Source organism: Oryctolagus cuniculus, chromosome 1, assembly GCF_964237555.1.
Source record: "Oryctolagus cuniculus chromosome 1, mOryCun1.1, whole genome shotgun sequence".
Classification (NCBI taxonomy): domain Eukaryota; kingdom Metazoa; phylum Chordata; class Mammalia; order Lagomorpha; family Leporidae; genus Oryctolagus; species Oryctolagus cuniculus.
The window spans coordinates 18,170,699-18,195,114 of NC_091432.1; the positions used below are offsets into that span (position 1 = coordinate 18,170,699).

The following is a 24,416-nucleotide window of genomic DNA, read 5'->3' on the forward strand; positions in this document are numbered from 1 at the left end:
TGCCCTGCCGCAGCCCATGTGTCGCCTAACGGTGACGCCAGGGAGTCCGGGCAGAATTCTACACACGGAATCCTGACGGCGGGAGAGGCGGCCGCCACCCAGGACCAAACGGCTGGACGTTGCCCTTCGGGGCAGGCCCGGCCCAGCCCCGCCGCCCGCCTGCCCGCCCGCGCCGCTGTTTTTAAAATGGAAACACACCCGGTCCCGCCTCCAGCCGTGAGGACGCCGGGTAAAGGGCGCTGCCCTCCGGAGGGGCCCTAGCTTGGCCTTTTCGAAAGTTCCTGTACACAGGGCCTTCTCTTCTGGGTTCTTCCCTGCCTACTCTCTCTCCCGACCTAAGCCCAGCAACAAAAGCTCACACTCGCCTTTATCCCCCCGGGCTCGCTCCACCTGTCCGCCACGGCCCCACCTTCGCCCCGCCCCCGGAAGTGACGACACCACGCGGCCCTGCCGTTGTCCCGTCGGGCCTCGCGGCGGCGGCGGCGGGAAGATGGCGGCGGCGGGAGCGCTGGAACGCAGCTTCTTGGAGCTGAGCGGAGCCGAGCGGGAGAGGCCGAGGCACTTTCGGGAATTCACAGTCAGCTGCGTTGGTACAGAAGTGGCCGGGGAGGGTGCGGTCCGATCGTTCTCCGCGGTGTCTCCCCTTGGGTCCCTGGGTCTCTGACCCTCCTGTTCATCCTCAGTCCACATGCCCGTGGTCTCTGGATCGGAGAGCTTCCTTGATATCCGACTTCTTCCTTCCTCCCCTTTCTCTTTGTACGGATTGTCAATCGGCCGCCCTCTGCCCGGCGCCCGCTGCCCCTGTCATCCCTAGGGAACCACGTGTGTAGGATGACCGCGTTCATTTTGCAGGGACTGCAAATGTTGTGGCTGGGGCCGCGAAGTACAATGAGAGCGCGGGAGGCTTCTACTATGTGGAAAGCGGCAAACTGTTATCCATCACCAGGAACAGGTTCATTCATTGGTAAGTGCTGCGTTCACCCACCCCTCCCCCTGGAAGTTAGGGTTTTGTGTGGCGGCACCCACCTGTCAGTTCTTGTCGGAATCGGGAAGTTTCTGAGACAGGGAGTTTTCTGTACGATGTACACACACAGGCCCCCAGGTGTCAGTAGAAACAGCGGGAATGTGACTTAGGGAATAAAGCCCAGAAGACCCGTTCCAAACAGGAGCCGATTGTCTTACAGTGCTTTCGTGCCTCCTTCATCCCACCGATAGGTTGGAGGTTCCACATCAGGCGTTGTGCTAGGGGCTGGGCTGAAATGATGAGCAAAAACAATCCCTGCTTTCATCGGCCGGCCGCTGTAACAATGCAGGAATAATGTGGCTCCACCTTTCATGGCACAGTTTTATGAGGGAAAAAGATGTGAAACATAGATGTATGAATACAGACTCTACCTGCCCCAGAGGCATGTGTAGGGGCTGTGAGAGGCTAATGGGGAAACCATCAAGGAAGCCGCAGTTAACCTGAGACCTGAACGACCAAAGGTTAGCCAGGCAAGGAAGGTGTTGGGGGAAAGCAGTCCAGCCTGTAGGGTCCCTGCGTGCAGAGGCCGCGAAGGGGAAGGACGAGCTCGGCAGGTTTGGGGAACTGATTGAAAGTCTGCGGCAGAAGCACAGTGGGCAGAACAGAGTGATGTGAAGGATGCTGAGGCTGGAGCGGTAAGGCAGGGCTCGGACCACAGGGGACCCCCATACACCCAGGTGGTTTTTTTTTTGTTTTAAGATTTATTTATTTGAGGGGCAGAATAATTACAGACAGAGACATCTTCTATCCACTGGTTCTCTCCCCAAATGGCCACAATGGCCAGAGCCAGGGGCCAGGAGCTTCTTCCAGGTCTCCCACGTGGGTGCAGGGGCCCAAGCACCTGGGCCACCTTCAACCGCTTTCCCAGGCCATCAGCAGGGAACTAGATAGGAAGTGGAGCAGCCAGGACTTGAACCCACATTCATATGGGATGCTGCCATGGCAGGTGGATGCTGCCACAGCGCCAGCCCTGACCCTGTTTTTCAGGGTGCTGGATTTTATCTCAAGTACATTGGACTATCATTGAAGAGTTTTAAAGAGTTAATTAAAACCATCAAGACCAGTCTACTTTGTGGAAAGCACATTTGGGTTGGCTGGATATAAGGTGAAAAATCAGTTTACTTTTATGATGACCAAAATGTGGGAGTGGCTAGGAAAAAGGAAATAGGTGGTTTGAAAATATATTTAGAAAGTAGATTGAGTAGGACTTGGTGGTAGACTGAATGTGGGCAGGAAGCGGTAAGGGGAAGGAGAGAGCAAGGATGGTGTCCTGGTTTTGGCTGTGACTAGTCTGGTATGGGGTGGGAGGGTGCCAGTGACTGAGATATAAATGGAAAGGTGTGAGTGATTCTTCTGAACATACTAGATTTGAAGTGCTAGTGCAGCAGCCTTCTGAGGGTGTCAAGAAAGCATTGGCAAGGTATATGTCTGAGTCTCAGAAGAGAGACTTAAGTTAGAGAAATCTCCTTTACTTAAGAAATATTTTCCATGCCTAATATGTTTCAGTTAATGTTTAGGGATTAGGGATATAGCAGGGAACAAAACAAAGTCCTTGCTCTCAAAAAGCAAGCAATAAGCAATAATAATAATAATATTGCAATAAGCAATAATAATCCAAAAAGGCCAAGTAAATATAGTTTGTCAAGTGATAAATGGAATAGAGAACAGGGAAGCAAAGTAGGAGGGAAAGAGTTACATTTTGTACAGGGAGGTCAGGCAAGACCCAGTGACAAGCTGACATTTGAGCAAAGGCAGCGAGGACATCTGGGACTGAGCATTTCAAATAGAGCCTTCCAAGAAAAAAAAAGTCTGAAGAACCCTGAGTCGGAAGCTTGTTTGTTGTTTCAAAGAATAACAAAGGGCTAGGAGTCTACAGCTGAGTGAACGAAGAGAATAATAAGAGCTGAGGGCTAGATCACGACTGTGTCAGTTGTTTTAAGGTTTTGGATTCTGTGCTGAGGTGTGACAAAGCCACTGAAGTGTTTAAAGCAGAGGAATGACATGATCTAAGTTGTAGTTTATTTATTTATTTTTATTTGAAAGGCAGAGTGACAAAGGGAAAGAAAGAGATCTTCTATCCCCTAGTTCACTCCCCAAATGCATGCAAAAGCCAAGGCTGGGACGGGCAGATACAGGAGCATGGAACTCAGTCTAGGGTGGCAGGGACTCAGTATTGTCATCATTCCCTACATACCAGGGTGCACATTAGCAGGAACCTAGATTGGAAACGAGCAGCCAGGACTCAATCCCTGGCACTCCAGTGTGGGATGTGGGTGGGCATCCTGAGCAGTGCTTATCCCACTGTGCCACGTGCCTGCTCCTGAGATGTATTTTTAGAGGATTGTTGTGGCTGTTATATTATGAATAAAATGAGGGAAAAGATGAGAACAGCAAGATCAATTAATAGAATAGTGCCACAGTCCAGACAAGAGATGATGATGGCTTAGATTAGGGTAGTAGTGATAGAGGCAGTGAGGATGCCCCGATGGTGGGTTTGTTTTTAAGGTAATTTTCTGGTGCATCAGTCTGATACAGCAGACTTCTGCCTGGAGCGACTGGAAGTTACAGAGATGCCATCAATTAAGTTGGGAGAAAGTGTAGGTGAAACCAGTGCCTCGGGATGTGTGCGGTGTTTTTGGTTTGGTGGATACTAGAAGTATGTTTTGGGCAGGTATGGTTGGCAGTGCCTTGCATAAGTAGAAGTGTTGAGCAGTAGTCAGGAGTTCAGTGCAGAGGCTGGGCTAGTGATGGAGGTTTGAGAACTGTTGCCATCACATGGCACTAAAAACCGACACACGTGCTCTTTGCAGCACATATGCTAAAAACTGCTACAGTTGCTTATTTTGCTGCCCATCCGCCTCCATCGTGGGTAGTGTATGTGCTCCCGGGAAGGACCTCTCCAGCGGTACAGTGTCCCCACCTGGCTGAGGTCAGCATCTGACAGCATGAAGGAGCAGAGCTACGAACTGGCCAAAAAGGACCTGACTCCCTCACTCATCGGCATGACCCCGAGGGACTCCATGCATTTTGTGCCAGGCAATAAAATCTTGAGAATCCTGAAGTCCAAAGGTTTTTTTCCTGATCTTCCTGAGGATCGCTGTCATTTCATTAAGAAAGTGGTTGCTATTCAAAAGCTCCTTGAGAGGAAAAGAAAGAATAATGATGCTAAATTCTGTGTGATTCTGACAGCCAAATTCACCGTTTGGCTGAACGTTGTAAGATCAAGTAGGTCCTCTCCTCCAAACTGGAAATAGGAGTCATCCACAGCCTCTGCTCTGGTGGCTTGAATTTGTCTATGTACTCAAGCAATAAAATCTTTGTTTAAGTAAAAAAAAAAAAATGCAGTGAATGAGGTCACCTAGAGAATACAAGTAAATCAGAGTTGTTATTGTGGGTTTTTGTTTTTTTGTTTTTTACTATTTACTTATTTATGAATTTGAAACACAGGGGTGTGGTAAAGAAAACTGCCACCATTGGAGGAGACACTGGAGGACAAAGTCCTGGGGGTGATCCCGAACCCGACTTTAATGTAAGGAAGGTTGAGTGATAAAGTTGATTGTGCTGATGGCATCCCATGAGTTACCAGGAGCAAAGTAGCTGTAGGACTCATCCTTGGGAGTGGGTAACGTGGGCCTCTGCAGAATGTGAACAGCAGAGAAGATGACCCAAGAACAAGGTTTGTGGGAGTCCAGCACGTACAGGTGAGGTCAAGGAGAAGGAGAGGGAATGGCTGAGTTAGTGGTGAACACCAGGAGAGGGTGGTATCCTGGAAGTCAGGAGAAGGAAGGCGTGTCAGATATGTGAAATGCTGCCAAGAGTGAGACAAGCGAGAGGAGGACTCAAGGGGAGAGCATGTGGCCTGGCTTCAGACACTGGCTAGGGCACTGCTGCTGGCCAGCTCTACTCCTGACCAGCTAGCTTCTCACTAATGCGCACTGGGGGAGACACTGGTGACAGCTCAAATGGTTAGGTTCCTGCCACCCACATGGGAGACCTAGATTGAGTTATTAGCTCTTAGCTTTGGCCAGGCCCGAACTCAGCTGTTGGAGGCCTCTCTCTCTGCCTCTCAGAAGAGTCCATTGAAATTGGGGACCAGCACTGTGGTGCAGCAAGTTAAGCTGGTGTCTGTGCTGCTGGCATCTGAATTGAGCACTGGTTCATGCCCCAGTTTCTCCACTTCTGATCCAGCTCCCTGCTAATGCACCTGGGAAAGCAGCAGATGATGGCCTAAGTGCCTGGGCCCCTGACACCAATTCCCAGATGGAGTTTTAGGCTCCTGGCTTCAGCTGGCCCAGCCTGAACCATAGTAGCCATTTGGAGAGTGAACCAGTAGATGGAAGAGCTCTCTCTCTCCTCACCCCCACATGCTCTCTTCCTCCTTCTCTCTCTCTAATTCTGCCTTCCAAGTAAGTTTTTTAAAAATTGATACAGTGACCTTAGTAATAAGTGGATGTGGTGGGAGCAGAAGGCAGATTGAGTTAAAAGTGTGAGAGAGATGAGGGAAGAAGAAAGCCTGGCTGTGGAGAGAAATGGATAGAGCATAGTAGCTGGATTGGTGGGAGAGGGGAAGCAGGAGTAGAGTGATGAAGAGGAGAGGCCAAAGAGTGTGCCTCACTTCCATAGGAAGGCTCTGGAAGAGGGAGAGATGGATGCAGGAGGAATATACATGAGAAAGTCGGAGAATGACCGTTGATTGCCAGAAGGAGATTTGGCTTTTAGGGGAAGGGTGCAGAACTTATGGTAGATGAGGCGATGGGGAATTAGGATGTTGACAGCATGGTGCTTTCTGTGCCTCCAGAGGTACCACACTGCAGAGTTGCACCCAGGAAGTCACCTTGCACCCTGGCATGGTTCTGGTACAGTTATGTCCTCTTCAGGATTGTGCCATTGTCAGTATATGCTTTGTTTTGTTTTGTTTTGCTTAAGATTTATTTATTTGAAAGGCAGAGTTTTACAGCGAGTGAGAGAGGCAGAGACACAGAGAGAGAGAACTTCCATTGGCTGGTTCACTCTCCTAATGGCCGCAATGGCTGGAGTTGGGCTGGTCCAAAGCCAGGAGGCTCCTTCATGTCTCCCACATAGGTGCAGAGGTTCAAGGACGTAGGCCATCCTGCCTTCCCTGGCACATTAGCAAGAAGTTGGATTGGAAATGCAGTCGCTGGGACTAGAACTTGGCAGCCATATAGGATGCCGGTGTTAGACAAGTGGCAGCTTTACCCGTTACGCCACAACACTGGCCCCCATTTTCACTGTTACATTTTCCACTGGGTTGTATATCCCTTGACAAGGACTGATCCATCCCTAAGAAGGACTGATCGATTTGAAAACTCTTAGCCGAATGAAAAGAAAAACCTAGATTCATTCCTATCAGTAACGTGGGTGTTTTCTCATTTATGAATAAGATGAGTCAGCCAGCTGAATCAAGAGCAGCCAAGAAATTTACATAGACTAAAGGTGACAGTTGCCAGGGCAGGGGCTGAGCTTCAGTAAGAGCAGGATTCACAGTGAGACGCTTATCTTGTAAGAGCTCTTCTGCCGGGACTCAAGGGAATAGTGCCCAAGAAAGAAGGAAACATCTTTCCTACTTGAAAAAAGTTAATTAAATGGAACGAAGGAAATGAAGGAAATTTGAGATGGTGAAGCTTGGAAGGACTTTATAATCAGAACAATTTTAATAAAACAAGACCATTTGAGAGAAGCAGAAGAGATAAACTAGGAGCTAGAAGGAAAATAAACTAGTTGATTAAAAATTTTAATCTTAATTTTTGCCATAAGAAAAAGTCCCTTTCATCATTCTGGAGTAGATGGGATTGCAGCAAAAGGTAGAAAAATCTGAGTTGACAGTGGCTCATGTCATTTGGGGGTGGTGTTGTAGCACAGCTGGTTAAGTGACCACCTGCAATGCAGGCATCCAGTGGCGGAGCACTGATGCAAGTGCCGGCTGCTCTTGCTTCTGATGCACCTGGAAAGCAGCCCAAATATATTACATTGAGTAATACTCCAAATAAATGGACTGTCAGGTTTGGAAATACTTCCCTTTAACAGAATCATTTGACTGTTGTTATGCTGTGTTTTGTAACTACATAATATGGCGATGTAGAATATGAACGTGATCTGAGTTTGCATATCTAAAATTTTCAAATTCGGAGTGTTCACTTGGGCAGTTTTTTTTAAACAAATGCCTCTCTCTTAACAGGAAGACCTCTGGAGATACATTGGAGCTGGTGGAGGAGTCATTGGACATAAATCTGTTGAATAATGCAGTTCGTCTCAAATTCCAAAATTGCAGTGTCCTGCCTGGAGGGGTCTATGTCTCTGAGACTCAGAATCATGTGGTAGTCTTGATACTAACCAATCAAACAGTGCACAGGTTACTCTTCCCGCACCCTTCCCGGATGTACAGAAGTGTAAGTTGGTTCAGTGTAATATCTTTTATTTCCCAGATTACTCTGGCTGTCCCAGATTTAGTGCTCGAGCAATATCCTTTGGAACAGAAGGAAATGTGGGTTGCTTGTTAGCCCTCACCGACCATACTTTGATAGTTGCTATTCAAAATGACCAGACACATTTTAAGTTGAAGAAATAGTTTTCATTTTTAAAAAAATGTTTTTCTTCTTAAGCTCAATATTTTCTTCCTTTAAAAACATTTTCTTAACAGAGAGCAACATGAGTGATTTTGATCTAACAGATTTTTCTTTCTAATTGCTCCGCAGGAGTTGGTAATTGAAAGTCAGATGCAGTCAGTGTTCACTGACATTGGCAAAGTTGACTTCAGGGATCCTTGCAACTATCAGTTAATCCCAACGGTTCCTGGGCCAGCTCCTAATTCTGCCGCCTCAGCAGCCTGGCTTAGCAGTGATGGAGAGGCTCTGTTTGCACTGCCGTCTGCTTCTGGGGGCATCTTTGTTCTTAAACTACCTCCTTATGACATGCCTGGTAAGAATGGGAACTAAGCATGATTCCACTTTGAACAAGGACTGTTGCCATTTAAACAGACTTTTCAAGTTCTGCCCACGGTCCAGTGCACGCAGGTGCTTCTGTAGTATCCCTAAATTGTTCCTTCATCGCTAATTGCGCTAATGAATCTCTAATGCTTTCTTTTGTGTGTGTGTGTGTGTGTGTGTGTATGTGTGTGTGTGTTTTGACAGGCAGAGTGGACAGTGAGAGAGAGAGAGAGACAGAGAGAAAGGTCTTCCTTTTGCCGTTGGTTCACCCTCCAGTGGCCGCCATGGCTGGCGCGCTGCAGCCGGTGTACCGCGCTGATCTGAAGCCAGGAGCCAGGTACTTATCCTGGTCTCCCATGGGGTGCAGGGCCCAAGCACTTGGGCCATCCTCCACTGCACTCCTGGGCCACAGCAGAGAGCTGGCCTGGAAGAGGGGCAACCAGGACAGAATCCGGCGCCCCGGCTGGGACTAGAACCCGGTGTGCCGGCGCTGCTAGGTGGAGGATTAGCCTATTGAGCCACAGCGCCGGCCTCTTTTGTGTTTTAAGAGAGCAAGATTTTATGTCATAAAGTAGCTTATTTGATGTCCTTTAGTGTAGGTGAGTTGACTAGTTGTCTACCATCAGATTGAGGTGTTGTAATTAAATTAATTGAAATAAGTTTGACTGCTGAGACCCCACTCCAAGTCATCACTAGCTCCTGCCTGAATTCTTGCTTTATAGTTTCCTATATATCTCCTTGTACCTGTCCTTAACCCCCCTCAGCAACTTGTCAGGCAGACTGGGAGATTTAAAACCCAAGTTGGGTCCTGTCTGCGTTGCTCAAAGCTATCAGATGACGGTTGTTCTTCATCTCACTCTGAAAAACTCCAGCGTCCTTCCAGTGGCTTCCAGTGAGTTCCCCACTGCTGCCTCGAGTGTCTTTCTCTGCACCTGCTACATGCCCTCTTGCAATGCCTTGAACAAGCCAATGACATTCCTACCTCAGGGCCTTTGCCTGGGATAGCCAGTGCTAGCTTAAGACTTCAAGCAGTGTCACTTCAGAGAGACTTTCCCTGACTACCCTTTTCAAAATTGTAAGCACTTAACCACCACACACCGACACACCCAAACATTTTCTAGACTCCATTCCTGTTTTATTTTCTCCACTTATTATCAAGCTACCTAATTTGTCTCTGCCATGAGGACAGGGGTTGTGTGTTTTATTATTGTTATTTTGTTCACAGCTCTGTCTCCAACACCTAAAACTACTTGGCACATGAAAGATACCCAGTGATTATTTTGGAAAGCATGAAGCTGATTCTGTTTAGTGGCATTATGGGTTACTCCCTATAAATGAGAAATTTTCTCTGGGATTCTAAAAATAGTATTTTTATTGATCCAGTCGTGATTCAGAATATTATAGATGTGATGTATAGGTAAGGTACATCATACAAGTGTTAGCATAGAAATATAGAAGCCCATCACCTTATAAACACCTTGTTTATGGTTCCATCACTCTCGCCTTCGGTTCTCTCTGAGTCTGCTCATGAGGTGTCTTGGGTATCATTGCAGGGATGGCGTCCGTTGTGGAACTGAAACAGAGTTCAGTAATGCAGCGATTGCTTATCGGCTGGATGCCAACAGCTATCAGGTGAGTGGTATCTGACAGCTCGGGCGGGGTTCCCCATTTAGTCTTTCTGCCCTGGTCAGCATCAGTTAGTGCTTCCAGTTTTATTCCAAGGGAAACACTCTAACGGGAAAGAGAAGTCTGCATAACATCATGTCCCACCTGAGGAAAACCTCCCTTCAGAGTCTACTTCATTTGCCATTAGACACCTTGCAGAAGCTGGCTTCATGTTTATTCTCATGATGTGCACTTTGGCGCTCTGCCCTGACTTAATCAAATCTGCTTTTGAGCAAAATCATTAAAAATAGAAAGTTTTTGATGATTAGAATACAAAAAGGAATAGTATACAGTTGTTAGACAGTCTTAATTTTTTTTTTAAGTTAATTTATTTGAAAGGCAGAGTTACAGAGAGGCAGAGAGAGAGAAGTCTTCCATCCGCTGGTTCACCCCCCAGATGGCCACAACGGCTAGAGCTGTGCTGATCCAAAGCCAGGAGCTTCTTCTAGGTCTCCCACACTGATGCAGGGGCCCAAGCACTTGGGTCATCTTCTGCTTTCTCAGCCCATAGCAGAGAGCTGGATCAGAAGTGGAGCAGCTGGGACTTGAACCGGCACCGTTATGGGATGCCAGCACTGCAGGCGGCAGCTTTACCTGCTACGAGTTATCTCTACAAGTTATCTTGTATCTTTTGAATTGAAAACTGTAATGATCAGATTATTTGCAACAGTGAAACTGCAATTTTGCCTTCTGCTTCCAGGGGTGATCAGAGCCCTTCAGATCGAGCCCTGAGTCTTGCTGTCCATTGTGTTGAGCATGATGCGTTCATCTTTGCTCTGTGTCAGGATCATAAACTGCGAATGTGGTCTTACAAGGTAAATGGCACATTGATGGTTACTCTAAGTTAAAATAAGATGGCAAATCGTGAGACATATGAAATCCCACTGCTTCTCTTTAAGATTATCAAATTCAGTTAATTCGGAAATTATGAATCATTTCTAGTTTGAGATAGTTTCATTTAGCTTTATTTTGTATGCATTGTCTCCTATCTTTTTGTCTTTTTATTATGAAAATTATGAATCTGTGGACCAGCATTTGACCTAGCAGTTAAGATACCATATAAAGTGCCCACATCCCATATCAGAGTACCTAGTTTTGATACCTGGTTCTGGCTCCTGACTCTAGCTTCCTGCTAATGTGGACCTTGGGAGGCAGTACTGATGACTTAATTAGTTGCCTTCCTGCCATCCTTGTGGGAGACTTGGAATGGTAGTTGCAAAGGATGGGGAGAGTCGGGAAATGTTTATTGATGGGTGGTAAATTTTAGTTAGGAGGAAGAAGTTCTGGTGTTCTGTTACACAGTAGAGTGACTACAGATAACAATAATGTATTGCATGTGCATTCAGAAAAAAAACTCAAATGGATTTTGAATGTTTTCACCAAAAAGATGGTAAATATTGGGAGGGATAGTTATGCTTACTATTGAACATTGCACAATGTGTACACGTATTGAGACATCTCATGTTCTCCCATAGATATGTACAATTCTTATGTATCACTTAAAAATTTTAGGGGAGCGGTGTTGTGGGGCAGCAGGGTAAGCCACTGCTTGCAACACTTGCATTCAGTATTGGAATGCTGGTCAAGTACCAGCTACTCCACTTCCTGTCCAGCTGCCTGCTAATGTACCTGGGAAGCAATGTATAACGGCTGAAGTACTAGAGTCCCAGTTCCATGTAGGAGATCTAGCTGGAGTTTCTGGCTCCTAGCTTGGGCCTGGCTGAGGTCTGACTATTGCAGCCATTTGGGGAATTAACCAGTGAATAGAAAATCAACCAATCTCTCCCTCTCCTCCCTTCCCATCTTAGTCCTTTAAAAAAAAAAAAAAAACTTTATAAATTAGATGGAGTGCTTTATATGGTAGATGTAAATCCTCTAAAAACATAAAGGATGTGTTTTCTAGCCAGAATATTCTTTTTTGATTTATTTATTTGAAAGGTACAGAGAAAGAGGGGGCACAGAGAGAGAGATTGAAATCTTCCATTTGCTGGTTCAGTCCCCTAATGGTTGCAATGGCCAGGGCTGGGCCAGACCGAATCCAGGAGCCAGGAACTTCTTCTGGGTCTCCCACATGGGTACAAGGGCCATCCTTCTTCCTCCACTGCTTTCCCAGGCACATTAGCAGGGAGCTAGGTCAGAAGTGGGGCAGCGGGACTTGGACTGGTGCCCATATTGGATGCCAGTGTTGCAGATGGTGACTTTACCCACTATGCCACAACGCCAACCCCTCGGAATATTCTTTGAATAGCACCTGTTATCTCTTACCTTGAGCAGGACCAAATGTGCCTGATGGTGGCCGACATGCTGGAGTATGTCCCTGTGAATAAGGATCTTCGGCTCACTGCTGGGACTGGACACAAATTACGACTTGCTTATTCTCCTTCCATGGGACTCTACCTGGGGACGTACCTGCATGCACCGAAACGAGGACAGGTATGGAACAGAAAGCACCTGTGTGAGGTCTCCGCCTGCTCTGCTGTGGGGAAGGGAAGTACTTGTAGCCATGGACTATACGGTCTACTGAAGCTCTGCACACCAACCTAGATGTGTCATGGGTTGTTTCTGAGGTGATGGTGGCTTTTATGCTGACGTGTAAATCAGAATAACTTGGAGGAAATCAAGGATGAAACAAAATAGAGTTTAAAGGAATATCAAAGAAAAAGTTAACGAAAACTAAACAAAAAAGAGCAAATTTGAAAGACTAGAGGGGAAAAAATGGAAATTACTGAAGGGATGTAGGTGTTATTAATGGTTACCAGGAAGTTAATTTAGGAAATAATTTTGCTTATCATCCAAGCGCTAGCTGATGTCTGTAGATGAGAGATGTAGGATGTAACATGTTTGTATAGTCATATATGGGACAGCCGTTTGTTTGCAGTTGTATGTTTGGCACAGTGTCAGGTACATTCATAATAGCAAACACTTGGATTTTGCTTGCTTGTGCTCACACCACATTTTTTATGCATTTGATCTCAAGACCCAGACTGGGTCCTGGCCCTGGCTGGATGTTTCCCTCCTTCCTGTTGCACTCTGTTAGCCCACTCCAGGTTCCCCTTCCATATGGATTCCCTCATCCTTTGTGGGCTCCTACACCGCTAGACCACTCCCATCTGAATTTCCTCCTGTGCCTGGCTTTCCCTGTATGTGGAGGCCCTCTCCCCCTTCTGCTGCTCCTATATCCCAACCCAAGCCACTCCCAGATATGCATACTCTTCTTACCTTAGCTCCTTGAGTCATTCCGGCAGAGCATCCCACCCTTTGTGAGCCTCCCCTCCTCACCTGCTAGTGTCCTCACTCCCCATGCCGGGACACACCTGCATAGGTGTTCCTTCAGTGTGCTCAGCCTGACTCCCCATGCCAAACCCCACCTCTACCTCAAGCCCTGGACCAACAAAAATATCTGTCTTGCTCTGGGTACCTGATAGTTTTTGGACTGGATTATTCAGGAACAATATGGAAACAAAGGGAAAGAGTGCCTTCTTGAAGCCAAACATAGGCTGTTGATGCGCTTTCTCAATCTCGCACACATTATCTATTCCCTTTTCCATAGGACAACTCTTCCAATGTTTGAACACATCTGTCTGTCTCCTCCTAAGTGTGCTCTTCTCTGGTGTAGAATATAGGTGGCAGGAGAACAGACTTGCTGTTAGTTCCTTCAGTTAATATTTAAAAAAAAAAAAAAAAAAAGATTTATTTATTTGAAAGTCAGAATTAGAGAGAGAAGGAGAGGCCGAGGGGGGGTGGTTTCATCCACTAGTTCACACCCAAATTGGCTGCAATTGCTGGAGCCATGCCGATCTGAAGCTAGGAGCCAGGAACTTCTTCGGCTCTCCCATGCAGGTGCGGGGGCGCAAGGACTTGGGCCATCTTCTACTGCTATCCCAGGCCATAGCAGAGAGCTGGATCGGAAGTGGAGCAGCCAGGACTCGAACCAGTGCCTATATGGGATGCTGTCACTGCAGGCAGTGGCTTTGCCCACTACATCACAGCCCCGGCCCCATTCAGTTACTATTAATGTAAAAATCCACTTGGTCACTTTCTTCAACATGTTCCAATTAGTTTGTCACTAGTAAATGATTAGTAAAATAATAATTCTCATACTTTTTGGTCTCAGGACCCTATTATAGTCTTAAAAAATTTTTATGGGGGCTGGCGCTGTGGTGTAGTGGTTAAAGCCACTGCCTGCAGTGCTGACATCCCATCTGGGCACCAATTCAAATCCCAGCTGCTCTACTTCCAGTTGAGCTCTCTGCTGTGGCCTGGGAAAGCAGTAGAAGATAGCAGCCCCTGCACCCATGTGGGAGACCTCTCTGTCTCTCTGCCTCTCCTTCTCTCTGTGTGTAATTCTGATTTTCAAATAAATAAATAAATCTTTAAAAAAAATTATTCATGGGACCAGTATTTAGCCTAGCAGTTAAGTTACCCGCGTGCCATATTGGAGTGCTGGGTTCAGATTGAGCTCTGGCTGTTGACATTAGCAGCTTCCTGCTAATGAAGATCCTGAGAGGCAGTCTTGATGCCTAAGTAATTGGGTCCCTGCCAGCCACATCTGGGGCTCCCACGTGGGTGCAGTGGACCTAGCCTTTGGGTCATTTTCTACTGTTTGCCCAAGCACCTTAGCAGGGAGCTGGCTTAGAATTAGAGCAGCTGGGACTTGAACTGGTGCTCATATGAGATGCTGGTACTGTAGGCTGTGGCTTTAACCTGCTGTGCCACAGTGCTAACCTCATGAATAAATAAATTTTTAAAAGAAAAAAATAAGCTTAGACTTACCACATGAGCCAGCAGTTCCACTTCTGCTTATATAACTGAAAGAATTGAAACTAGGGTGTCAAAAAGATATTTGTATAACCATATACATAGCTGCAGGTAACCCAAGTGAATGAATAAGCAAAATGTGGTATATGCATGTAGTTGAATATTACTCAACTTTAAAAAGGAAGGAAGTTATTCTGGGAAAGCAGTAGAGGACGGCCCAAATCCTTGGGCCCCTGCACCTGCGTGGGAGACCCAGAAGAAGCGCCTGGCTCCTGGCTCCGGATCAGTTCGGCTCTGGCCATTGCAGTCATTTAGGGAGTGAGCCAGTGGATGGAAGACCTCTCTCTCCTTCCCTCCCTCCCTCCCTGGCTTTCCCTCTCTCTGTAACTCTTTCTTTCAAATAAATAAAATAAATCTTAAAAAAAACGGAGGGAAGTTATTAAGGGTGTTTTGCTAAGTGAAATAAGCCATTCACAAAAAGAAAATTCTATCTATTCCATTTATATGTAAGTACCTAGAGTAGTCAAATTCACTGCAACAGAAAGTAGAATTCGGTTGCCAGGGCCCAGGGCACGGGAAATAGAGTTGTTGTTTAGTGGGTATCGAGCTTTAGTTTTGCAAGATGAAAAAATTTAGAGATTGGTTGCATGAAGTCAGTGTACTTTGTACTACTAACCTGTGTCGTTAACAATGATATTTTATCACAATTTTCAATAAATGGCTTCTGAATACTAATAACACTTGCTTTAAAAATGTAGCATGTTGATTATTTCAAGGAATAACTTACCAACTTGTGTTTTACCAGTTCTGCATCTTCCAGTTGGTGAGCACTGAGAATAACCGCTACAGTCTGGATCACATTTCCTCTCTCTTTACTTCTCAGGTAAGTTGAATCTTTGCATAGTACACAGTACAAGAAAGCAGTGTCTGAATCCCCAGTACGTTGTAATGGCATTATAGAACTACAATGAAGTATCTCAAAAAGCAAAAATAAATAACTAAAGTAAAATGAAACACTTAATGATGTATGAAAATTATTTTATTTGGGTTTTACCAAGTTCGTGTGGTACCATGTTTTTAATGTGCTTACCTCTTCTGCTGATACGAATGTGAGTCATTATGAACTACCTTTTCTAATCTATTCCCTTTGTTCCTCCCGCATTTCCTTGTAGGAGACACTGATTGACTTTGCCTTAACCTCCACGGATATCTGGGCTCTGTGGCATGATGCTGAGAACCAAACGATTGTGAAATACATCAACTTTGAACAGTACGGTCACTTAACTCTCACCCTACCTCACTTGAAGCAGTTTCGTGCTAACAGAGGTTTTTTGGTGTTTTTTTTTTTTTTTTTTTTTTTTTTTTTAAGATTTATTTATTTATTTGAAACAGTTATACAGAGAGAGAAGGAGAGACAGAGAAAGAGGTCTTCCACCCACTAGTTGACTCTCCAATTGGCCAAAATGGCCAGAGCTGTTCCTATCCGAAGCCAGGAGCCAGGAGCTTCTTCCAGTCTCCAACATAGGTGCAGGGGCCCAAAGATTTGGGCCATCTTTTGCTGCTTTCCCAGGCCATAGCAGAGAGCTGGATCGGAAGTGGAGCAGCCAGATCTTGAACCGGCGCCCACGTGGGAAGCCGGCACTACAGGCAGCGGCTTTACCCACTTATTCCACAGCCCTGGCCCCCATAGAATTTTTTACCTAGAAACTAAGTCAAGGGTTTTCATTTGAAGGGTTTGCCTATTGTTAATATGTTCTCAAGTACCTTCTTTTGCATTTTGTCATATTTCTTACCTTTTGATTTTAGAATATGAGGATTCTTATGGTTGGACCAAGATAAAGAAAACATATTACTTTGGAGTGAGAACATGTATCCAAAATACTTCTAAGAATTTTCTTCACTTTTAAACAGAGTTGATACCTACAACCTCCAAACAAACAAAAAACGCAGTAACCCCTCTTTATTTTCACTTTCCTTGTGAGATGAGAAATAGATTGGACAAGTATAGTACTTCTTAAACATTTTTGTAAAAATCTTTTTAAATATTTATTTTATTTATTTGAAAGGCACAATTACAGAGGGAGAGAGATCTTCCATCTGCTGGTTCACTCCCCAAAATGGCCACAATGGCTAGGACTGGGCCAGACAGGAGCCAGGAGCTTCTTCCAGGTCTCCCACGTGGGTGGCAGGGGCTCATACATTTGGGCCATTTGCTGCTGCTTTCCCAGGCACTTCCCAGCTAGATGGGAAGTTGGAGCAGTCAGGACCCAGATCAACTGCTTTATAGGATGCCTGTGTTGCAGGCTGTAGCTTCACCTGCTACACTACAACATCAGCTCCCAAAACTTTTATTTATTGTTATTTACTTGAGGGGAAGAGAAAGAGAGCTGTCATTTGCTGGTTCACTCCTCAGATGCCTGCAACACTTAGGGCTAGGGCAGGGCCAGAGCCAAGATCAGGAAATGGCATTCAGATCTCCCACATCTCCAGCAGGCCCCCAACTACTTGAACCAAAACTGGCTGCCTCCCAGGGTATACATTAGCAGGAAGCTGGAACTGGGAGTAGAGCCAGGACTTGAATGCAGGTACTCTAAGGAATGTAGGCTTCTCAACCATGAGGCCTAATCCCTGCCTCCAGACATTTTTTTCAAAAACAGGAAACCTCTTTTTCAAAACTTAATGGACTCTACAATATAAAACTAAACTAGTATTTTGTGATTATAAAATTAGAGCTCCACTTAACATTGATAATTTCATATTTAGATATACTTGGGAATCTTATTTTTAATGTATGTGACATTAGTTTTAAATTTTTTAGTTGTTGCAAATTATTTTTAAAACCAGGTGGTTGTTTTTTTTTTTTTTTTTTTTTAAGACTTATTTATTTATTTATTCGAAAGAGTTGCAGAGAGAGCCAGTGAGAAGTTTTCCATTTGCTGGTTCACTCCCCAAATGGCCACAATGGCTAGAGCTGGGCCAGACTGATCTGAAGCCAGGAGCCAGGAGCTTCTTTTGGGTCTTCCACACAGGTACAGGGGTCCAAGGACTTGGGCCATCCTCTACTGCTTTCCCAGGCCATAGCAGAGAGCTGGATTGGAAGTGGAGCAGCCGGGACTTGAACTGGCCCCCTACAACCAGTTTTGAAGCAAACACTGTTTATCCCCAAAACATCTGTAGAGGATTTTTGGAACAGAACTTGACCACTGAACTCATGGAGTCCTCTAGGTCCCTCTTCACCCTGAATTCTAGGGTAAAATTCTGGGGATGGTTACCCAGACTGATCTCAAACCACACCCCCAAAAAATGTGAAAGTTCTCCTGATAGGTAGCAGTCAAGCAAAATGATGAAAGAGCACAGGCTCCTGTAACTGAAGCAGGATTGGAATCCTGGTTGTGTAACTAATGAGCTCTGATACACCCTAAGCCTCATTTTTCATTTCTGTAAAATGGGGGGTAATATATCTTTCAAAGAATTATTATGGGTACCATTGCTGTTTTGAGCCATCAGCTGCTGCCTCCCAGGGTGTACATTAGCAGGAAACTGGAGAAGCCAGGTATCAAACCCAGACACTCCAATTTGGGACACTGGTATCTTAACCACTAGGCCAAATGTCTGCCCTGAATTTTTTCAATAGAATTGGATCAAACAGCCCTTGCAGTGGTTCAGCAGAGGGGCCTTTCTGGCCAGATAATGGCAACAGCATAAATTTGCTTTTTAGTCATCATTTTTAGGTTAACTGATGAACTTTTTCTCTCTGCAGTAATGTTGCAGGTCAGTGGAATCCAGTGTTTATACAGCCTCTGCCAGAGGAGGAGATCATCATCAGAGATGACCAAGACCCCAGAGTAAGCAACACTATAAGGCTGCCTTAGGGGATCATTTACCCTGGCCATTAGTTTAGTTTAAGGAGAACCTGTTGTATTAGTTGGAACTCAACTGCAGGTGATGGAACTGGCCTTGACCTGACTGAAGCTGAAAGACTGCATTGACTTGAGCAGCTGAGGTTCAGTATCGCCTGGCTTGGTCTCCACCTTCTCTCTGTTCTTCCCTCCTTGTTGGGTTTTTCTCAGGCAGGCTGCCTCCCTGGAGTCAGTGCATTCTGTGAACTTAGCAACCCCAGAGGAAGGAAAGCAGCACCCGCCTCAGGCCCTCAGTCTCACTGGCCTGCCTTAGTCTCTCTGGTCAGAAGGAATAGAATAATCTGGCTTGGTATGACACACGTGTCCAGCCTGAGCCTTGCTATTGCAAGGACTGGTGAAGTCATTTGAGGTGGGTAAGGGAGGAATGACTTCCCAAAGAAGGATAAGGGATTTGTTAGTAAAATGAGGGGGAAACAGGTGCTGGGCAAGCATAAATGTTAGGGGTCCACAACACCATGTTAGTGCATGCACATAAATCAGAAGTTAGATAATTCTGATAGAAGTCTGTGCCATGGAGGGAATAATTTTAAAAGGTAATTCAGTAGCCAACAGGCCAGTCTCCCCATTTTTCAGGAACACCCTCAGGATCAATGAAAGAAAAGCTTTCAGTCGATGCCTTAGTGTTAGCATGAGACTAAAGATATGGGCTGTGGGTCTGAAACAACGACTGCTTTAAATATCTGTAGTTGAAAGTTGTAGTCACAAGAGTTTATTGAGAAGGACACGGGAGACTGGGACTTGGGGAGGTGTTGGGACGTGATTACTGGGTTAGGAGGGGTTTGTGGGTGAGCCTAAGTCCCCGGCTTGCTAAGGAGAGGGATGAGGACAAGCTTCCACTCATGGGGTCAGGTAGGTGTAGCCCTTTCCAAGGTGCCAGCTCTTGAACAGAAAAGGAGAATGGCATTTCTCAAACCTGCTTGTGGTGCGTGGTGTGAAGTTCCTCAGCCACTTCTCTCCAGTTTGTGAGGCGAAACTAGCAGTCCTTTCTCTTTGTATCCAGCAAATTGAAACAACACTCAATATTTTAGCTGCAAAATTGTCTTCTTCCTGAGACTCAGCGATGTCCGATTTGGAGTCCTTCCTTTAAGTGTCACAAATGATTCGTCTTCGGAAACTTCTTCAGAGCTATCCCAACTATCAGAATTTTTCAAGTGAATGTTCCAGTGGTGGCAATAAGAAACAAAATGGTGTCAGGTCGAGGTCAGATATTTTTGAGAGGCCACTATGGATGATCCAGTGTCTGATGGTGAAAGTGAAAAAATGACAGAAGAAAGTTCAGATAAATGAATCTTCTTTTAGTGGTCAAGGTTAATTTTGATAAGAATTACATATATGTGTAGGGCATATTTGCGCCCTGAGAGAGCCTGAATTCTCTTAGTCTCACGAGCATCAAGTGGCCATGTGTCTACCACCAAGCTTTCCCTATGTTTAAAAAAATATATAAGCTGCCCAAAGTAAAACACATCATTGGTGATGATTATTTGTTCCATTTAAGAACACCTGGGCACTTGGCTTTTGTCTGAAAGCCGAAATCATGTGCTGATTGTTTAAATCCTTGTTTTTCTCTTTTTGATCATTTTCTCCTCCACCAGAACCACCAGTAGAAGGAAGCAAACATGAGTGTCAGTCAGATTTGCTGTTTTGGCAAATTTGGTTTATGAGATTTGGTCAGACTATGTGGGTAAAATGAGATTTTCCATTTTATTATCCTCCCTTGTGAGAAGTTATTGAAGCTTATTTTATTTACTTATAAAGCTTATTACTGCCAGTTCCTTTGGTAGATGGTTTCCCTTACGAATGCATATTCCAATAAACTGGGTTCAACCTTCGGTTAGAGATTGTTAAAAATTTGACAAGCCATGTTTTCCAGTGGAGCCCGATGGCAAACTCCATGGTTGCCATTTTCAGCTCAGTGCATCTGGTTGATCCTTAGACTTTACAGTCTTCATTTCCAGTGTGAAAATATAGGTAACTGCAGTACTGCTGCTTAGCGTTCAGATGGAGAAGAGGGCAATGTCTGGGTTCATACAATGAGACTAGAGCTTTTGTGTCAATGTGTTGAATTCTTCCATCAATATTTTCCAAATGTTGCCTTTTTTAGAGTGATATTAACTTTTGTTTTATTTCTCTAACAGGAGGTGTATTTGCGGAGTCTTTTTACTCCAGGACGATTCATAAATGCAGCTTTATGTAAAGCGTTACAGGTCAGCAAGAATACATTTCATGTTTATATGAGACCCTTTACTGAATTACTGTACGTGTGATGTAATGACCATTTTCTTTTGTATTTCCATGTCATAAACACTGAACCTGTTTCTGCATTTATATGTACTTGTTTTTATAAACACATTTTTTTTAAGATTTATTTTATTTATTTGAAAGAGTCAAAGAGAGAGGTAGAGACAAAGGAAGAGAGGTCTTCCACCTGCCAGTTCATTCCCCAAATGGCCGCAATGGCTGAAGCTGAGCCAGTCTGCAGCCAGGAGCCAGGAGCTTCTTCTGGGTCTCCCACGTGGGTGCGGTGGCTTAAGGACTTGGGCTATCCTCTACTGCTTTCCTAGGTACATCAGCACGGAGCTGGAGTAGCTGGGCCCATATGGGATGCCGGCACCACAGGCCAGGGCTTTATTATTTTTTTTTAAGTTCATCTGTGCCTTTTATTTTTTTTTTTTAAGAATTATTTTATTTATTTTGAAAGACAGAAGAGTTACAGAGAGAGGTAGAGCCAGAAAGAGAGAGAGAGAGGTCTTCCATTCCACTGGTTCACTCCCCAAACGACTGCAACAGCCAGAGCTGAGCCAATCTGAAGCCAGGAGCCAGGAGCCTCCTCCAGGTCTCCCAAGTGGGTGCAGGGGCCCAAGGAGTTGGGCCATCCTCTACTGCCCTCCCACGCCACAGCAGAGAGCTGGATTGGAAGAAGAGCAGCCTGGACTAGAACCGGCGCCCATATGGGATGTTGGCGCTTCAGGCTGGAGCCCTAATCCGCTGCACCCCAGCACTGGTCCCACTGTTGTATTTTCTTAATGAACTTCCCATTAAATAAGACTCCTAGTAGAGAAGCTGGGGCAGGGAACACTTTCATAATAACTAGTGAAGAATGTTAGTAGTAGAAAGAGAAACTTGTGCCTACACTACTCAAAGTGTAAAAAGATACTACATTACATGGTGTTTATAACTCTGTACTTGAAGGAAATTTGATGTGACTTTACCCTTTCATTAACACAGTGAAAGTCCGGCTTGATTCAGGTTCAAGAAAACTCAAAAAATTTTTAACCTCAAAGGAATATGGTTTTTAGAGATGCTTAATGCTTTCAAAAAGATTTTTTTAAACTTCAAAAACAATTTAAATGTTTTATTTTAATTAATTGAAAGGAAGAAAGAGAGCAACAGAGATGTTCCATCCCCTAGATTTCTCTCCAGGTGCCCTTAATGACATTTGTGGTGTCAAGCCTAGATTAGGCCAATGCCAGGAGTCTGCTACTCAACCTGGGGTGGCAGGAACCCAAGCACTTGAGCCATTATATGCTGCCTCCGAGTCCACGTTAGCATGAAGCTAGAATGGAGAGCAGAGCCAGGATTCAGGCACAGGCTCTCCAGTGTGGGATGTGGGCATCTCAAGCAGCAGCTTAATCACTATACCAAATGTTTGCTCCACAACAGAATTTGTTTATTTACCAGTGCTGTGGCACAGCGGGTTAAAGCCCCAGCCTGCAATGCCAGCATCCCATATGGGCGCCTGTTTGATTCTCAGCTGTTCCACTTTTATGCATCTCCTTGCTAAAGTGCCTGGGCAAGCAGCAAAGGATGGTGGATGGCAAAGTGCTTGGGCTCCTGCACTCAAGTGGGAGACCCAAGAGAAGCTCTTGGCTCCTGGCTTCAGCCTGCTCAGTCCTGGCTGTTGCAACCATTTGGAGAGTGAAAGAAAATCTCTGTCTCTCTCTCTCTCTCTCTCTCTCCCTCCCTCCCTCCCTCCCTGCTCTTTGTATATGTGTGTGTGTCCTCTCTCTCACTAACTCTGCCTCTCAAATTTTTGTTGTTGTTGTTAAATTTATTTATTTATTTGTTAGGCAGAGTTAGAGAGAGGTCTTCCATCTGCTGGCTCATTTCCAAAGTGGCCACAATGGCCAGAGCTGGGCCAATCCAGGAGTTTCTTCCAGGTCTCCCTCATGGGTTCAGGGGCGCAAGCACCTGGGCCATCTTCCACTGCTTTCTCAGGCCATAAGCAGAGAGCTGGTGCCACAGCGCCGGCCCCTAGCAAATAGTTTTCTTCAAGAATCGTTCTCAGTGGAGTGACATACTTATCACTAGTCTAATTTCCCTTTGTGCCAGTCTTAGGATGTATGTGTTTGGCATCATTTTTATCTTTCCAACTGAGCAGTAAGGGTTATTTTGTATTTTGTAATGATCTGAATGTACTCTGTAAAATTTTTTTAGATTCATGTATTCCTGTCATTTACTCTGATCTATGGAAACTTATTTCAAAAATGCTATAATTTGTTTTTCAGAAATTATTTGCCCAGTGTTGAAATAAATGTAATCTCTATCAAACAGTGCTTTGCCACCATACCTTCTTTTTATTTTTTAAAGATTTATTTATTTATTTGCAAGTTAGAATTATACAGAGGGAAAGAGGCAGAGAGAGAAAGGTCTTCCATTTGCTGGTTCACTTCCCTGTTGGCCACAAGGTCCAGAGCTGCACCGATCTGAAGCCAAGAGCTTCTTCCGGGTTTCTTACATGGGTGCAGGGGCCCAAGGACTTGGGCCATCTTCTACTGCTTTCCCAGGCCATAGCAAAGAGCTGGATTGGAAGTGGAGTGGCCAGGACTTGAACTGGAGCCCATATGGGATGCTGGCACTGCAGGTGGTAGCCTTACCTGCTACACCACAGTGCTGGCCCCACCACCATACCTTCTAAATTGAAATATTTTTAATTTGGTTTTGAGTAGTGTATAATACTCTAAAATGTCTCTTTTAATTTTAGATTTTCTGCAGAGGAACTGAGAGAAATATGGATTTTTCCTGGAGTGAACTAAAGAAAGAAGTTACTTTAGCTGTTGAAACAGAGGTAAGTTTGGGGTAGGAAAAGAGTGATACTTTTCTTCCCTCTTGATACTAAGGAGTTGTTGGAATTCTTCACCTGACCTTGTTAGTAGGAAGTAGAATTGTATAAACCCTTCTATTAGAGAATTAAACATATATTCACATAGTCTCTGTCATGTCATACATAAGGAATATTCATTTGGCTATAACTTAATAAAATGATATCGGACAATTATGTATGTGGGTTTTTTGTTTGTTTTTTGTGGAGATAGATCCTGAGTTGTCATCAAGAGTTTGATTTCTTTCTTTGCCAGCTCCACGGAAGTGTAACAGAGTATGAGTTCTCCCAGGAGGAGTTTCGAAATTTGCAGCAGGAGTTCTGGTGCAAGTTCTATGCCTGTTGTCTTCAGTATCAAGAAGCCCTCTCTCACCCTCTCGCTCTGCATTTGAACCCCCACACGAACATGGTGTGCCTGCTGAAAAAAGTAAGGAGGCTAAAGCCTACAGAGCTCCCTAAAACAGTTCAGTGGTTCCTCAGGTGTGCTAGTCTGGTGAAAATCGCGGTTAGCTTTGAGAGCTTATTTTTTTCTCCATAAAATCATAGCTCATTTATATTTAGCCTTCTAAATTATTATCTATCCTTTTATCCTTCCTTTCCCTCCCTCCCTCCTTTCCCCTTTCTCACCCCCTCCTCCTCCGTACTTGAGCCATCACCTGTTGCTTCCCATAGTGGGCATTAGTAAGAAACTGGAATTAAAAGCAAAGCTGGAATTCAAATCCCAGCACTCTAGTTTAGACGTCCCTCTCAAACAGTATTTTTTTTTAGGATCTATTTATATTTATTTTTTCAAAAATTATTTATCTTTTCAGGAGAGCAACAGAGTGAAAGATGTATTGATCTTCTATCTACTGGTTCATTCACCCAAATATTCACAACAGCCAGGTCCAAACCAGGCCAAAGCTAGGAACCAGGAAATAAATACATCCTGGTCTCCCACATGGGTGGCCTGGGCCCAAGTATTTGGCTCGTCTTCTGTTGCCTTCCCAGGCTCGTTAGCAGGAAAT

General features: G+C 44.9%; 1 protein-coding gene and 1 pseudogene across 2 annotated transcripts in view; both read left to right on the forward strand.

Moving 5' to 3' along the window:
- The first annotated feature begins 229 nt into the window (after positions 1 to 229).
- Positions 230 to 24,416, forward strand: part of NUP160 (nucleoporin 160) — a 62,055-nt gene continuing 37,868 nt past the window's right edge. The window contains exons 1-13 of one of the 2 annotated variants that reach the window (XM_008270776.4): positions 230 to 590; positions 853 to 964; positions 7,221 to 7,431; positions 7,738 to 7,960; positions 9,522 to 9,600; positions 10,334 to 10,448; positions 11,908 to 12,066; positions 15,197 to 15,274; positions 15,564 to 15,661; positions 18,152 to 18,236; positions 20,447 to 20,515; positions 23,293 to 23,376; positions 23,666 to 23,836. In XM_008270776.4, coding sequence (XP_008268998.1) covers positions 491 to 590; positions 853 to 964; positions 7,221 to 7,431; positions 7,738 to 7,960; positions 9,522 to 9,600; positions 10,334 to 10,448; positions 11,908 to 12,066; positions 15,197 to 15,274; positions 15,564 to 15,661; positions 18,152 to 18,236; positions 20,447 to 20,515; positions 23,293 to 23,376; positions 23,666 to 23,836 — 1,584 coding nt within the window. In that variant the 5' untranslated portion in view covers positions 230 to 490. Of the gene's footprint in view, positions 591 to 852; positions 965 to 4,471; positions 4,554 to 7,220; positions 7,432 to 7,737; positions 7,961 to 9,521; positions 9,601 to 10,333; positions 10,449 to 11,907; positions 12,067 to 15,196; positions 15,275 to 15,563; positions 15,662 to 18,151; positions 18,237 to 20,446; positions 20,516 to 23,292; positions 23,377 to 23,665; positions 23,837 to 24,416 lie in introns of those variants that run through there. The other variant, XM_070070349.1, reaches the window with a different exon arrangement.
- On the forward strand, positions 18,823 to 19,767 carry LOC127484834 (WASH complex subunit 3 pseudogene; annotated as a pseudogene).